Raw genomic sequence first — 12,440 nt, forward strand, 5'->3', positions numbered from 1 at the left:
ACTGTATCACTAGATGGCAGCACAGAACAGCACTGAGCTCTTCACCCTGGGTAGTGGCTCCAGGGATTTCTCTTCACAGTAAATCTACCATGAGGTTACACTGGGTCAGGATGTTTCAGGCCTAAAAGTTGATTACTGTTTTTCAATGAATAAATGTTTGCAGTTCAATCATGTTTAATTTTCCATTTCTTTTATAAGGTATTTCAGATGTATGTCTATTCTTCAAAAAGGCCAGTAGATGCTAAATAAATCTGCTGAGGTTGTAAGGGGAACCTAAGTTGCTGCATACAGTGGAAAATGTACCACTGACCAAAGGCTGCGAAAGTTTTCCACTTTTCCCAAGTAGCTTTTCAGCTGCTCTCTGCAGTATAGGTAGCAGTGTATGCTTTAGTGTAACATTTAATGAACAGATCTAGTGCAACGCTGAGTAATCGAGGCTGCTGAGGTCAGCATGCCAAAGCAGGTGAAGTTAATTCTAAAAATCAGACATCCCTGGAGTATCTGGCAGCTGGTGTGGCAGTGAGGTCACAGAAATAAAAGCTGCAACAATTTTGAGCTGTAACACGTGCAACATACATCATGTAGCCTGAGTTGTGAGAGTGCAGCTGTAATCAGGGATGTGTTGGTTAGACTAAACTGTGACCAACTATAGATGGAAATCATCATGAGGCAAAAAAGCGGCAACAAAATGTTACCGCTTGCCTTTACCCTCACACGGGATCACTGTCACGCTTCTTATTACTGCAGTCTGTAGCCTTTAAGTCTGAATGGTAGAGGGTAAAGGTTAAACAGGCCCCTTCTCAGCTTTAACTGGTGCGACTATCATAAAGAGTGAAGATCAGGACATGTTTACGACCAAACACAGGAGGGGAGGAATTGTGTTCCCCCGTTGAAAAGAGGCAAAGAATGGTGTGTCGTTTAATGAACCTACACTTCATATGACTGAGCAGACAATAGCTAATGCAGCAAGTAAAGGGGAAGGAAAGCAGGAGAGGAACTGCTCACAAAACAAGAAAAAAAGAAATTCTGAATGGAACTGACCCCCCGGCTCTCTCCTCAGAGGTCAAAATTATTTTCAGCTGCTTGTGACTGGAGGGATTTACATTAACCCTAAACTGCTCCAGTTCCTGCTTGGCACCATTGCTTGCGCTGAGTGGCCTCATAAAATGCCAAGAGTGCCCCTGAAACCAAAAACACACACTATTTTCAAGCCCTCCCCAACTACCCCCCCCCAGTCCCAAACAGTTTCCGTTTGTTGTGATTGAGAGCAGGTGGGCTTACTCAGTCCCATTCATGTGCATGTGCTGTTTGCTGCTGTCTCCCTGTGGCATAGAGGGTGATTAGTGCCAGTATGAATGCCCTTCTGTGAGTGTCAAAGCGTTAATACCATCTCTCATTAGCTAAGAACTTCACCAAAAGTGTTCTAGCCAGCTGCTACGTGTCCTTGCAGTATGCAGCATCTTTTGCAGCTGGTGAGACTTGCAGCTCAGCCCATGGGGACCTGAGAGGTGTAGTCACCCCAACCACAGATATACATCTTGGGCTGCAGTTTTTGGTTGCAGTGCCAGGTGTTTACTTTGGAGCAGAACCACAGCTCTGTGGTTTGCTGGCTGCCTGCACTGTAAACCTGCATGTCTCACATGCATGGGCCAAGGGAGGTTACAGTAACCTCAGCTATTCCCCTGCCACTGTCTGCCTGGGCACTGATGGCTTTGACAAGGGCTGCAGACCACAGCTGCTAAAGGCAATGTTGGACAAAAAAAAAAAAACATCTTCCATAGGTACTGCGAATGTGTAAGCATATATGATGATGACAATACAGTGATGAACCTTACTTTATCAATACAACTTCTCAAATCTATTAGGTTGTCTTCACCAAAAAACAATTACTCATCATCACCGGCACAGATCCAGTGATTTCAGAGGAACCTCGGAGAAGCAGCAGCAGCAGCAGCCCATAATTCATTTAGAACAAAAACAGTGCGTAATGTGCCGTCGCCTTGAGTGCGCATTGTCCTCTGTGAGGGGTTGGAACGGGGCAGGGTGAAAAGACCCAGCAGGCTGTGCTTTTAAAAGACCCGAGGAGACTATAAAAGTGGTTTCATGCCCGCTGCAGCAAAGGCTCGGCTCGATATGCGCGCAGGCAGACGGAGGTAGGCAGAGCAGATAGGAAAAGGAAAGGACGGCAGCACACTCTTAATAACACAGAGACATTATTTAAGCTTTTCAGATGTCTCTCTCGCACAGGTAGAGACAAACGAGAAGCGGGAGTTTATGGGGCGGCTTTTTTCTTTAGGTCACTCAGGATTTTAAGTCTATTTGTCAAATAAACGCGTGCCGGACATCGTTTTTGGAGTGAGCAGAAGTGCATGTTTGCTACTTTACTGAGTAGGATGCGCGTCTTCTCCAGCCGTCCCGCTGCTGTTTGACACTTTCCGACCCCCCCTCGAGCTGGAGACACTAACCGGTCTGTTTTCTCACCGGGGGAAGTTGGGCTCATTTAAACTTTTCTGGCCGTACTGTTCATGCCACGGAAATGGGACCGCGCCAACGGGAGAGCGTGTCCGCGCTTTGCAGAGAAAGTTTGCTTTGGACTGTGCTGATTCTCTGGCTGACCACGTTTGTTGACGGGACCTGGAAGACGGGACTTTACAAAACCTACTCAACCGGGACGCAGCTGACCAGAGAACAGACAGCAGCCTCTCACTCTTCAGTCTACCAGAAAAGGTAAGGAGGCATCCTCTTCATCTTCTCTATCATTGCAATACCTAAACACATTGCGCTGTATTTTAATCCTATTATGCCTTGTTATAGGCGCGTAATAATCCCTTTTTGCTTCTACAATCTATTTTTAAATCTTACAGCTCTTCACTTTTCCTCTCATCATGTCAGTGCATGACTTTGCAGAGCTACTCCCATCTCCATCCATCTACCAGGTCCCATTGTCTTCCTGACAGTTGGTTTCCTTTTTCCTGTGCTGGCAGCGCACTTTGCTGGCTGACATGCCCCATCCTCATTGTTGTCCCAGCTCATCCACCTTCTCTGTCTGCGGCTCCTAAGAGCAATGCTCTCTGAGGTGCGTTGTGTGGCCTTTCAGCCTGCAGCAGGAGATGCAGGAGCAACAGCAACAACATCTGCTCCGTCTCAGCTGTCAGGGTGCTCTTTAAGAGCACCGCTCTTCCTCCTCAGATCTGTCCACATAAAGCCTGCTCCACTGTGGATCCCAGCTGTGAGGACAGGGTGCATCTTGAATGAGGTGTTACAGATGGTGATGATCAGTGTTATGCTGACACTAAAGGGCACAAGATTGATAGCCTAAGAAAAGATGACTGAATGAAAAGGGGCATGAGATGGTGTCATGCAGTGGTTGAGTTGTTGACGAGGGAGACTCTGACGGAGACTGACTAGACTAAACACACAGGCAAGAGCGCTAACCAGTTCTGCTTCCCTCCTGGACGGAGCCAATGTTTACCTCAGATGACTAGCCAGTACTTAATGATGAGAGGCCGTTTCCCATCTTACAAATATTTATGCCGCCAGGTTGCGAGTGTGTATGTGTGTGGGCTGAACATGCCGGAGGCTGAAATCCTCTCTCTCTGAGGAGGCCTTTGCTTCTAGGTGTGTCCAGGTGGTTCTCTGCACTCCCAGCCTCGCTCCACTGGCTCACCTCTCCGCTCAGCTGCCCCAAAGCCAGAGGTTTTTGGACATGTTTACTAAACACAAGCAGCTGGGACTCCACCACATCTGGGCCTGTTCTGGGAAAGGGACAAGAGTTTACAGTCGGTGTGCTGCTGTTTGTAAGCGGCAGAGGAGGAAGGTGCTTCGGTGGGAGTCAGCTGCTGGTCGAGAGGTCAGCGGGTTTGAGTTGACATGAGAGGAGCTGAAAGTGTCGGTCCACCTGCTGTCTGACCTGATCTGTGAAAGTAGCAGTTTAATGGTGTGTCAACAAAGCCAAACAGTAGCAGTTGGATTTCAGAGAGAAGGCTCCCCCAAGTGCATGAGCAACTTAACATTCAATGACAGAAATTTGTCATTGGGGGTTAGGAACTTGAAAGGAAGTAAATATTAATTTTAGACTGGGAAGGGATTCTGTCGCAGGAATAACCTCCACTAAGAATGTGGTTCCTGTACTAGCCCTGTCTTCACACAGTGATTACCCAAATCAAAGGGGATTATCAACTCTTGAGTAATTTCTTGACTTGTGCAGTCGCTCTGTAGAGGAGCTGATAAAGTGTTCGCTCACCCTTGTCGTTCTTAACGACTATATGAGCTCAGTACCCTGAGAGGTTATGGAGGTAGCTGCGTCTTTATTTCTTGTCTCGCCCACTTCTTTATCCTCCCTCGGAGGACTTGTCATGGTCTGACAGGCAGTCTGGACCCTGTGGCTGCCCTCATTCCTCACCCACTTTAACCATATCCATGTTTTCTTTAAGCATGGGAATGAAGATGAGAGAGATTCCAGTAGGCTGAGCCCCGTGTGGCTTTGAGCAGAATGGCTTTAGATGTGACACTTCAAAGAGCTTCAAAAAATGTATGTGCTCAAGGAAAGTGTTTCATGCATATTAGGACACTGTCACCAATGGCACAGCTCTGCTCATCGTCACTGTTGGCTGATACCTTACTGAGGAATGAGATCATACATGAGTGTAGAGCTGCAACCATTAGTCAATTCATCGTTTTGATCAACAATTCATTGTTTGAGTCACTTACTAAGCACAAATTTGGATGTTCCATCTTCTAAAAGAGTAAAGTGTTTGCAGCTTTTCAGTTTTATATCATTGTAAACTGAACATCTTTGACATCTGAAGACAACACTTTGAGCTCTTGGGAAACTTTGAAGGCCATTTGTGAGTATTTTCTGAAGGTGGCCAGTCAACAAAATCAGTGTCAGCTCAGCTCTACATGATGGTCATCTGCAATGTGTATTCATGCTGCATGGATCCAGAGCTGTGACATACATGAATTCTTCAGCTGAGTGGAATTCCCTTTTTCCCTTTTAACTTCCAGCCTCAAACACTTGAAGATGCACGCGCCCGTTACACACAGACACTCAAAGCTCACAGGTGTCCAGGCCTGAAAGCTCAAAACAGACAAAGACAAATGAGAGCTTTCCTTACTCCTCTGAGGCTGCTGTGAGGAGTCACTTAGCTCTGACCTTGGAGGCCTCGCTGTGGTGCTTTGATGATCATCACTATCCTCTGCACAAGGAAAACACACGGCAGCTTTGAACCTGCAGTATGATAGCCTGCCAGCCTTCATCTTCTGTATTAACGTATCATTCAGTCTTGTCAGTTTTATTTTCCATTTTCTATGACAGTTTGTTTTACACCAGCCTCTTACAGGCCTCTCTGGTTCCTTCTGTTTTTCTCTGCAGGCTGCAGATTATGACTACAGGAATGTTGTATCCCACCTCATTAATTTCACTGTGACTGAACGCTCTTATTTCTCTTTGTCATCGGTTGTTACGCCACATTTGTCTTATGCCTCTTCTATATCCCGTGGGACCAACAGTGCTTCATAATTGCCTTCCTTCCACTTCCCTGTTCCCATCGGAAGCCCCTTTGTGTGACCCTTATGATAAAATGACCTTTGTCTCCTCTCCTCTGGCTGTTTGCCACATCTGTCTTCTGTCCTTTGTTCTCTCCAAGTGTTTTTCCCACAGACAGAAATCTAGAGAAATTCCTTAAGATTTCTATCCATGCTGCATTTCAAACATCGTCCTCCTCCCACTGTATGTGGATGGAGAGGGAGTTACTGAGACGTTTCTCACCAGTCTCACCAGCATCTTGCCCCTTTGACCTCCCATCAGGTCACATGGCTCGACTCCCGGCTTCTTCCTCCCCACGCAGTCTGCTGCAGAACGTGCAGTAAACCCCGTGGTGTGATCATGAAAGATGAGGTGAAATGAGGGCACATGCAGCAACTAGACGACAGCATATAAGCTTTTTTTTTTTTTGACAAGTTCGCACGCTCTCTGTCAGCGTTTGTGTTCATTTAGGGTTCAGCACGCTTTTGTGTCCCCCCAATCTTTTACTGTCTTGGTGTCAGTAGCGTAGGCAGAAATTACAGCGTGGGTGGGCACAGAGCGAATCAGGTGGGCTGTTCCCATCCAACACCAATCATACTTAATAGATTCTGAAACACATTGTTAACCAATAGGCCATTACGACTATACTTGCCTGAACGTATCACAGTTTAATCATAGAAGTCTTATACGTCATCAGAAGTAATGTTAGAGGCACCAAGACAAACAGCATCACATAGCCCGACACGGCCGCCATATATCCACACACACACACACACACACACACACACACACACACACACACACACACACACACACACACACACACACACAGCTGACAGACGCAACAGCATTATTAAACTGGATAGATGTAGTATGGATAGAGGTGCAACATGCTCAGTAACATTAAAAATAACACTTGACCATAGCCTGGCACATAAGCCACACACACACACACACACACACACACACACACACACACACACACACACACACACACACACACACACACACAGCAGATGCAGCAACATCAGCATGAAGTCCAACTGTACACCCAACAAAAACTATACCCAATCAACAATAATATTGACATAGGCCAGAGGCTGCACTGTAATTTAGCTTATGCTTGACGAGTACAGCAAGAAATGATGGGGCTTGGCGTTGAACGCTGAAATGATTTCATTATACTCCAACAATTCAGTCAATTTTCTTTCAAAGGAGAGCAGGAACAGAGGGTTCGGTGTCTATGCCATCCCTGATGCCCTAGCCTAATTATTCCAAAAAGTTGCCTCTGTTCAGTGCCTCTTCATTTCGCCATGCCCACTGATGACGTTGCTCGTCTCCTTTGGTTTTACCCATCACTGTACAGTGTGCCCCGCTGCCCCTGTGTTGAACACAAAATTGGGGAAGATGTTTCCAGTCTATGAAGCCAGTTTTTATGAATTGGCCCTCAGTGGCTGCTTCGGGGAAATGGCGACATGCCTTACAAAACACAGCGTCCCTCGAAGTGCTGTTCTCAAGCCATGGGAATCTTTCATACAGCCAGGCAGAAAAACTCCTAGCTGTGCCTGCTGTAGTGGTGACTGGGAATGAGCTGTGTTTGGACTGGGACGCAGGTTCATCTATAGCGGACAAGTCTTTTACGCTCTCCGTGCTTGGCTGAGCCGAGCCTGGAACAAATGAACACTAAAGGAAAATACGGTTAATTTTCATTCTTAGTGATTTGAAATATTTAAATGAGCTTTTCTTAGCACATGGCTGCAGGTACCTGTGCTTTGGCATGTTGTCGTTGGAGAGTCAAGTGCTAAGGCACATGCTGCTGCTGACTGGGAAAGGACTGAATTAGCAGTCACATTCGTGTTGTTACTACTTGGCACTTGGAGAAACTGGCGTAGGAGTAGGTGTCTGGGTAGAGAGTGATGGCTGAACTTGAGCTGAATTCTCTTCCTCCTGCTCCCCACGACGTCTTTTTGTAACCAACTGAAGCAAACTGCTTTGTTTCACCGTGATTATCATCATATGGTCAACAAGAAGCAAGAAACAAAAATTGTTTTATTTTTACTGGTTCAATAGTCAGATATGTGAAACAGTGTTCAGGGAGTGCCAAGTGGGTGGGCTCAGGCCCATCTAGGCCCACCCACAGCTACGCCCCTGCTTGGCGTTTGTAGTGTTGAGGAACAGATGGGCCAAAGCTGTGATTCTTCTGTCCCTCAGAAATTGTGTGTTTCTTTCTTAACAATTGGCTGTGTGACTGTGAGAGATGGTTGATGATTTGATTTATGCTGCTCAGACCCGGCATTCAGAGTGTGCCATGTGTGCTTAGAGACCTGATACTCACCGAGGGCCTTCTTGGTGCTTTTGCCAGTGAAACAGTGTGGTGCTGGTGGGTTTCACACTTCATAACACAGGGGTGCCTCCAGTAAGAGGAGGGTGTTGACTATGAAACATTTGTGAAAAACTGAGTGCACCAAAGCACCTGTGTCCCTTTACGAATAAAGCCAGACAAATTCAATGGACCATTGTATAGTAGTTAGGGTTAGGGTTTTGGGTTTTGTTAGTAAGACAGATTTTTAATCTTTTCTCTTTTACATCCCAGAGGAGATAATGCCTTGTATACCCCGTTAAAACAATTATCTTTAGGCATCAAACAAGTACTTATTATCCTGTACATCCTCACCGCAGTGCAGAAAGTGCTGACCTTGCTGCTTTGTACTTACTTTGTATTGTGTCAGTCAGTTTTAGCACGTTATGTTGGTAATGCAGGTATTGGTTTCAAGCCATGTGGGAAACTGTAAACTCTGTTATGCCAAATGCTTTTGTTATTTCATTCACTGAAGCACCAGTGGCTGGCATTTCCTCTTTGGTAATTGCATAAGTGCAATGCAAAGAGAGAAGGGGAAACCATAAAACCCACCCCCACTTCTCTCCTCGTACCCCCTGGTGACAATCTTAGCTGTTCCCAGGTGAAACCTCCTCTCAGCCTGGGAACCTCAGATGTTTATCTGTTGGGTCTGGAGGATAAGTGGTGGGGAGGAGTTTTGGTTTGTACCCCCGCTCTACCTGACCACAGCTCCTTCAATGTCTGAAATTTTCCACCCGTGATTAGAGCAATTATTTCTGGACAAGGGAAGGCAATCATGGAGTAATCATATAGATCCGTGTACATTTTTGTAGCTTTATGGCTGATGGGTACGCTAAGATACACGAGGGGTGAGCCTGTATTTAAATAACATGTGTAGAAGATGAATTCCCAGCTCGCTTTACTTGAGAAGTTTAGGATTAATTCAAACTGCGTCTGACTTAAACACAGTTCCTTTTACTTTTGAATAGTCTCAGACTCAAGCACTTTACATTTCTGACTTAAAGGACCAGTGTGTAGGACTGAGCGCCATCTAGCAATGAGGTCTCTTTCCAAATTTGTAGGAGAACCTGTGGTGATGCAAAAATGCAAAAAGCATGAAAAGCACTCTCAACTGTTTAGTTTGTCCATTAAAGGCTACTGTAGAAACACGGTGGTGCAACATGGTGGACTCTGTGGAGGAGGACCTGCTCCCATAACACAACGATTCTTATTTTCAGGTTATTGTACATTAATGAAAACGTACTTCTGAATATTATATTCTATTTCTGGCATTTTCTGCCAGTAGATCCCCCAAACCTTATACACTGCTCCTTTAACCTGGCAAAGTAATGCTTTTTTATTTGTTTGTTTGTTTCTAATGCAGCAAAGACTTCAACATGCCATTCTTCTGTCGAATGAATGATGATTACATGAATGATATGGAAATAAAGAGTAATCAATGGCAGTTACATGAAAAACAAATCGTCTGTCTCGGTCTGAAGTGCTGCAGAAGCTCACATAGTGCCCCTGCTGGCTGGCTCAGGTCCGTGTGTGCGGCCACCACAACATGTGGGGATTGTTAATGGGAGCTGGTTCAAGGCTGCTTCGCATCCTCCGCCTTTGGCAGTTTCCCGTAGTGTAAACCGCCTCACACACACAAACATGTGGTCTCGCATATTGACAAACAGACTTCGGTGGGAACAACTCCCCCCTCCTGCAAACATGTTGGCAGCAGAACACACAAAGTGTAGTTTTGTGCTACGAGCCACACAGTCTCCTTTGTGGTTTCCACATAGAGCCCCCTTTCTATACGTCCACTGATTATGTAGACGCAGGCTATCGCAATCGTTTTCCTTGTTACTCCTCCAACCGTAGCCTTAAGAAGGTAATGAGGCTATTTGTACACTTCATTGTTAATAAGATGATAGTGACATATGGTGGTTCAGAAAGCCACAGCATGTTTCCATACATTAAAGCTGAGTAACCACCTGTCAGTATTTTCTTCATAAGCAGAGAAGAGATGAAATGGCCTCTCGAGGTAAACTTTTCTTCTTGCTCCTGCACATTCAGGAGCAGATCTACTCCTGTTAGAAGGATAATTGAGCTCAATGAATCATCCTTGACACGTTTTGGTGCTTTTAGCATAATGGTGGCATCGCGTGCCGTAACTAGACCTTCTTACGGAGTGAAAATGTTTAATTTTGCTTCTGGAGGCGTGAAATGACTTGGAGGAGAATGGAAGCCAGTGTGCTTGACTCGGCCTGCTCTTAATCAGATTCTAATGTGACTTTTACAGGCTGCTCTGTCCCTAGCAGGTCAGTTTCATCACAGGCTCAGTGAATACTGTCTTTCGAAGCCTCTCTGGAAAGGGAGTGGACTCATGACCCAGCATTAACCCCTGATGAAAACCTCTAGTCTCCACACGGGACCTCATCTTCCTCTTTATTCCCTCCTAAGGGACCCCATCTCCTCCGAATGCAAACGGATGTGTGTTGATAGAGGAGAGACCATGTGGTAAATACAGCCCACAATGCACTGCAGCAAATCTCGTGGCTGATTAAAACCGTGTAAACACCATAAAGAAGTTTCAAAACAAAAGGGCGGGGGAAGGGAGGGAAGAATCTAAAACCTGCAGAGAACAACGGCGTATTGAATGTGACTGCATGGCTAATTTCCCTCTGTGAGCGCGCTACCGCCTGAGTGCGCTCCTTTGACGGTGTTTTAAATGATTTACTCTGAAAATGTGGTTTTCTTCTGTATCTAAAACAAGAACATTTATTCTGCACTTCTCTGACTCTCACTCTTTCTCCCTTCAGGAACTGGTGTCCTCACACGGTCACTAAGACGGTGACTTGCCAGGTGCAGAATGGGACAACCCTCCAGCGGGTCTACCAGACCTGCCGCTGGCCGCAGGGATGCACAGGAGGCAGGTGAGAAGGCGGAGAGACCCTTTCCACTGCTGCTGCTGTAACACTGAGATATGAGCTCTTTACAGGGCTGAACCCACCTTAAAAATCTGAACACCGCTACTGTGGAAGCTCCATGTTTGTTATTTGGTATTGTAGTCCGTTTCTAGACTTTAACTATAATGTTTAATAGCAGAAACTCTTATCTTTCTCCAAATCAGCTTTATAGTCATTCTTTTTTTTAGCTTCACCAAGTCATATTGTTCCCAAACTTTCTCAGCTTGAGGCCCAAAAGAGAAATTTGCTGTCTCCCCAGGACCCAAACTTAGAAAATACATCATGAATCGCCATAATACCTATATTTATAAACTACTGATAAAGAACACCATCAATTTAAAGGTATATAATATTATGTGTTTATGTAATAATGACAGAGAAGGTAAATCACCACTCTCACTTGTCACTGCCACATTAGTCCAACACACAGAAGTTTTAGGAAAGGCTATTTAGGCTGATTCAGAAAAAACATTCACATCAGCCTCCAATTTGTAATTTCAAGTCTGACATCTTTCTGACACTTACACTATCTCCGATGTAGCCAAAAAACTATAGATTTGTCAACAAACAATGGCAAAACGTCTGCAAAACGACCATCTCTGACAGATAAATACTAATACAGTCATTTCTGTTGGTTTAAAAGGGGCTAAAGAGTTTGTTTGTGTCTAGTTTCTCTTGTGAATGAACCTCTCCAAACGTATTGCACAGCAAATGTAGCTCATTTATGCTATTTAAGGCCAGCAGTCGGGGTATCAACACTTGAAGCTACCGCGTTGGAATAACAGCAGGTTTTCTCGTTCTTCCCTTTCTGCCAACAGTGAGTGAATACAACAGGAAATCTGTTGCGACATATACCAATTTCTCCTCCTGAAAGCATTCACAACAGATCAAAATGCAACGCAGCTGCACCACATGTTGTGTTCTGGATAAGGAACGCCTAAAAAAAAAAAAAAAAAAAGTTCCCACCTGTTCCGCGGGGAAGACAAAAGGCATTCTGGGAATTGAAGGAAATGAAGCAGGTTCAGCAGGTGCACCTAGAAATCAAATCAAACCAGATAACATGAAAATCAAAGTCATCAAAAAATAACTCGAGTGACTCACTGAGAGGGACTTTTCTTCCTTTCGCTTTGCTTCACATCACAGCGACAGCACATACACAGACTGTAACCGGCGTGTGTGTGATGGCTTTGGGGTTTGTGTGTGATTTTCAGCTACAGGACCGTGGTCAGACCGTCCTATAAAGTAGTGTACCGCACTGTGACCTCTCTGGAGTGGAAGTGCTGTCCAGGATTCAGCGGCGCTGCCTGTGAAGAAGGTGAGCCAAGACAGCACTCACACACTCACACACACACACGCAGACACACAAACGCAGACACACATACATACATTAGTTCTACAGCAGTCAGAGGGGCCAGCATCACGATTGGACTGAGAAAAGGTTTAGAGAAACAAGCTTGACTTCTGCCAGTTTTCTCTTTCTTTCTCTGCCTCTTTCCTTTCCTTTCCCTGCCTCTCTGTTTCCTTCTTCTTGTCCTTCTTTAGCTCTTTACTTTACTCATTTACTGCTGCATCTCTCTGTTTCAATTTTCTGGCCTCCGTACGTGCCTCCCAA

The 12,440-nt window shown here is 45.3% G+C and overlaps 1 protein-coding gene across 2 annotated transcripts in view; it reads left to right on the top strand.

Moving 5' to 3' along the window:
* The first annotated feature begins 2,117 nt into the window (after positions 1–2,117).
* Positions 2,118–12,440, top strand: part of emid1 (EMI domain containing 1) — a 55,928-nt gene continuing 45,605 nt past the window's right edge. Inside the window, exons 1-3 of one of the 2 annotated variants that reach the window (XM_070965113.1) lie at positions 2,118–2,727; positions 10,682–10,795; positions 12,040–12,143. In XM_070965113.1, the coding sequence (XP_070821214.1) occupies positions 2,537–2,727; positions 10,682–10,795; positions 12,040–12,143 (409 nt within the window). In that variant the 5' untranslated portion in view covers positions 2,118–2,536. The remainder of the gene's footprint in view (positions 2,728–10,681; positions 10,796–12,039; positions 12,144–12,440) is intronic. The other variant, XM_070965114.1, reaches the window with a different exon arrangement.

This window comes from Chaetodon trifascialis, chromosome 6 (genome assembly GCF_039877785.1).
Source record: "Chaetodon trifascialis isolate fChaTrf1 chromosome 6, fChaTrf1.hap1, whole genome shotgun sequence".
In the NCBI taxonomy this organism is placed as follows: domain Eukaryota; kingdom Metazoa; phylum Chordata; class Actinopteri; order Chaetodontiformes; family Chaetodontidae; genus Chaetodon; species Chaetodon trifascialis.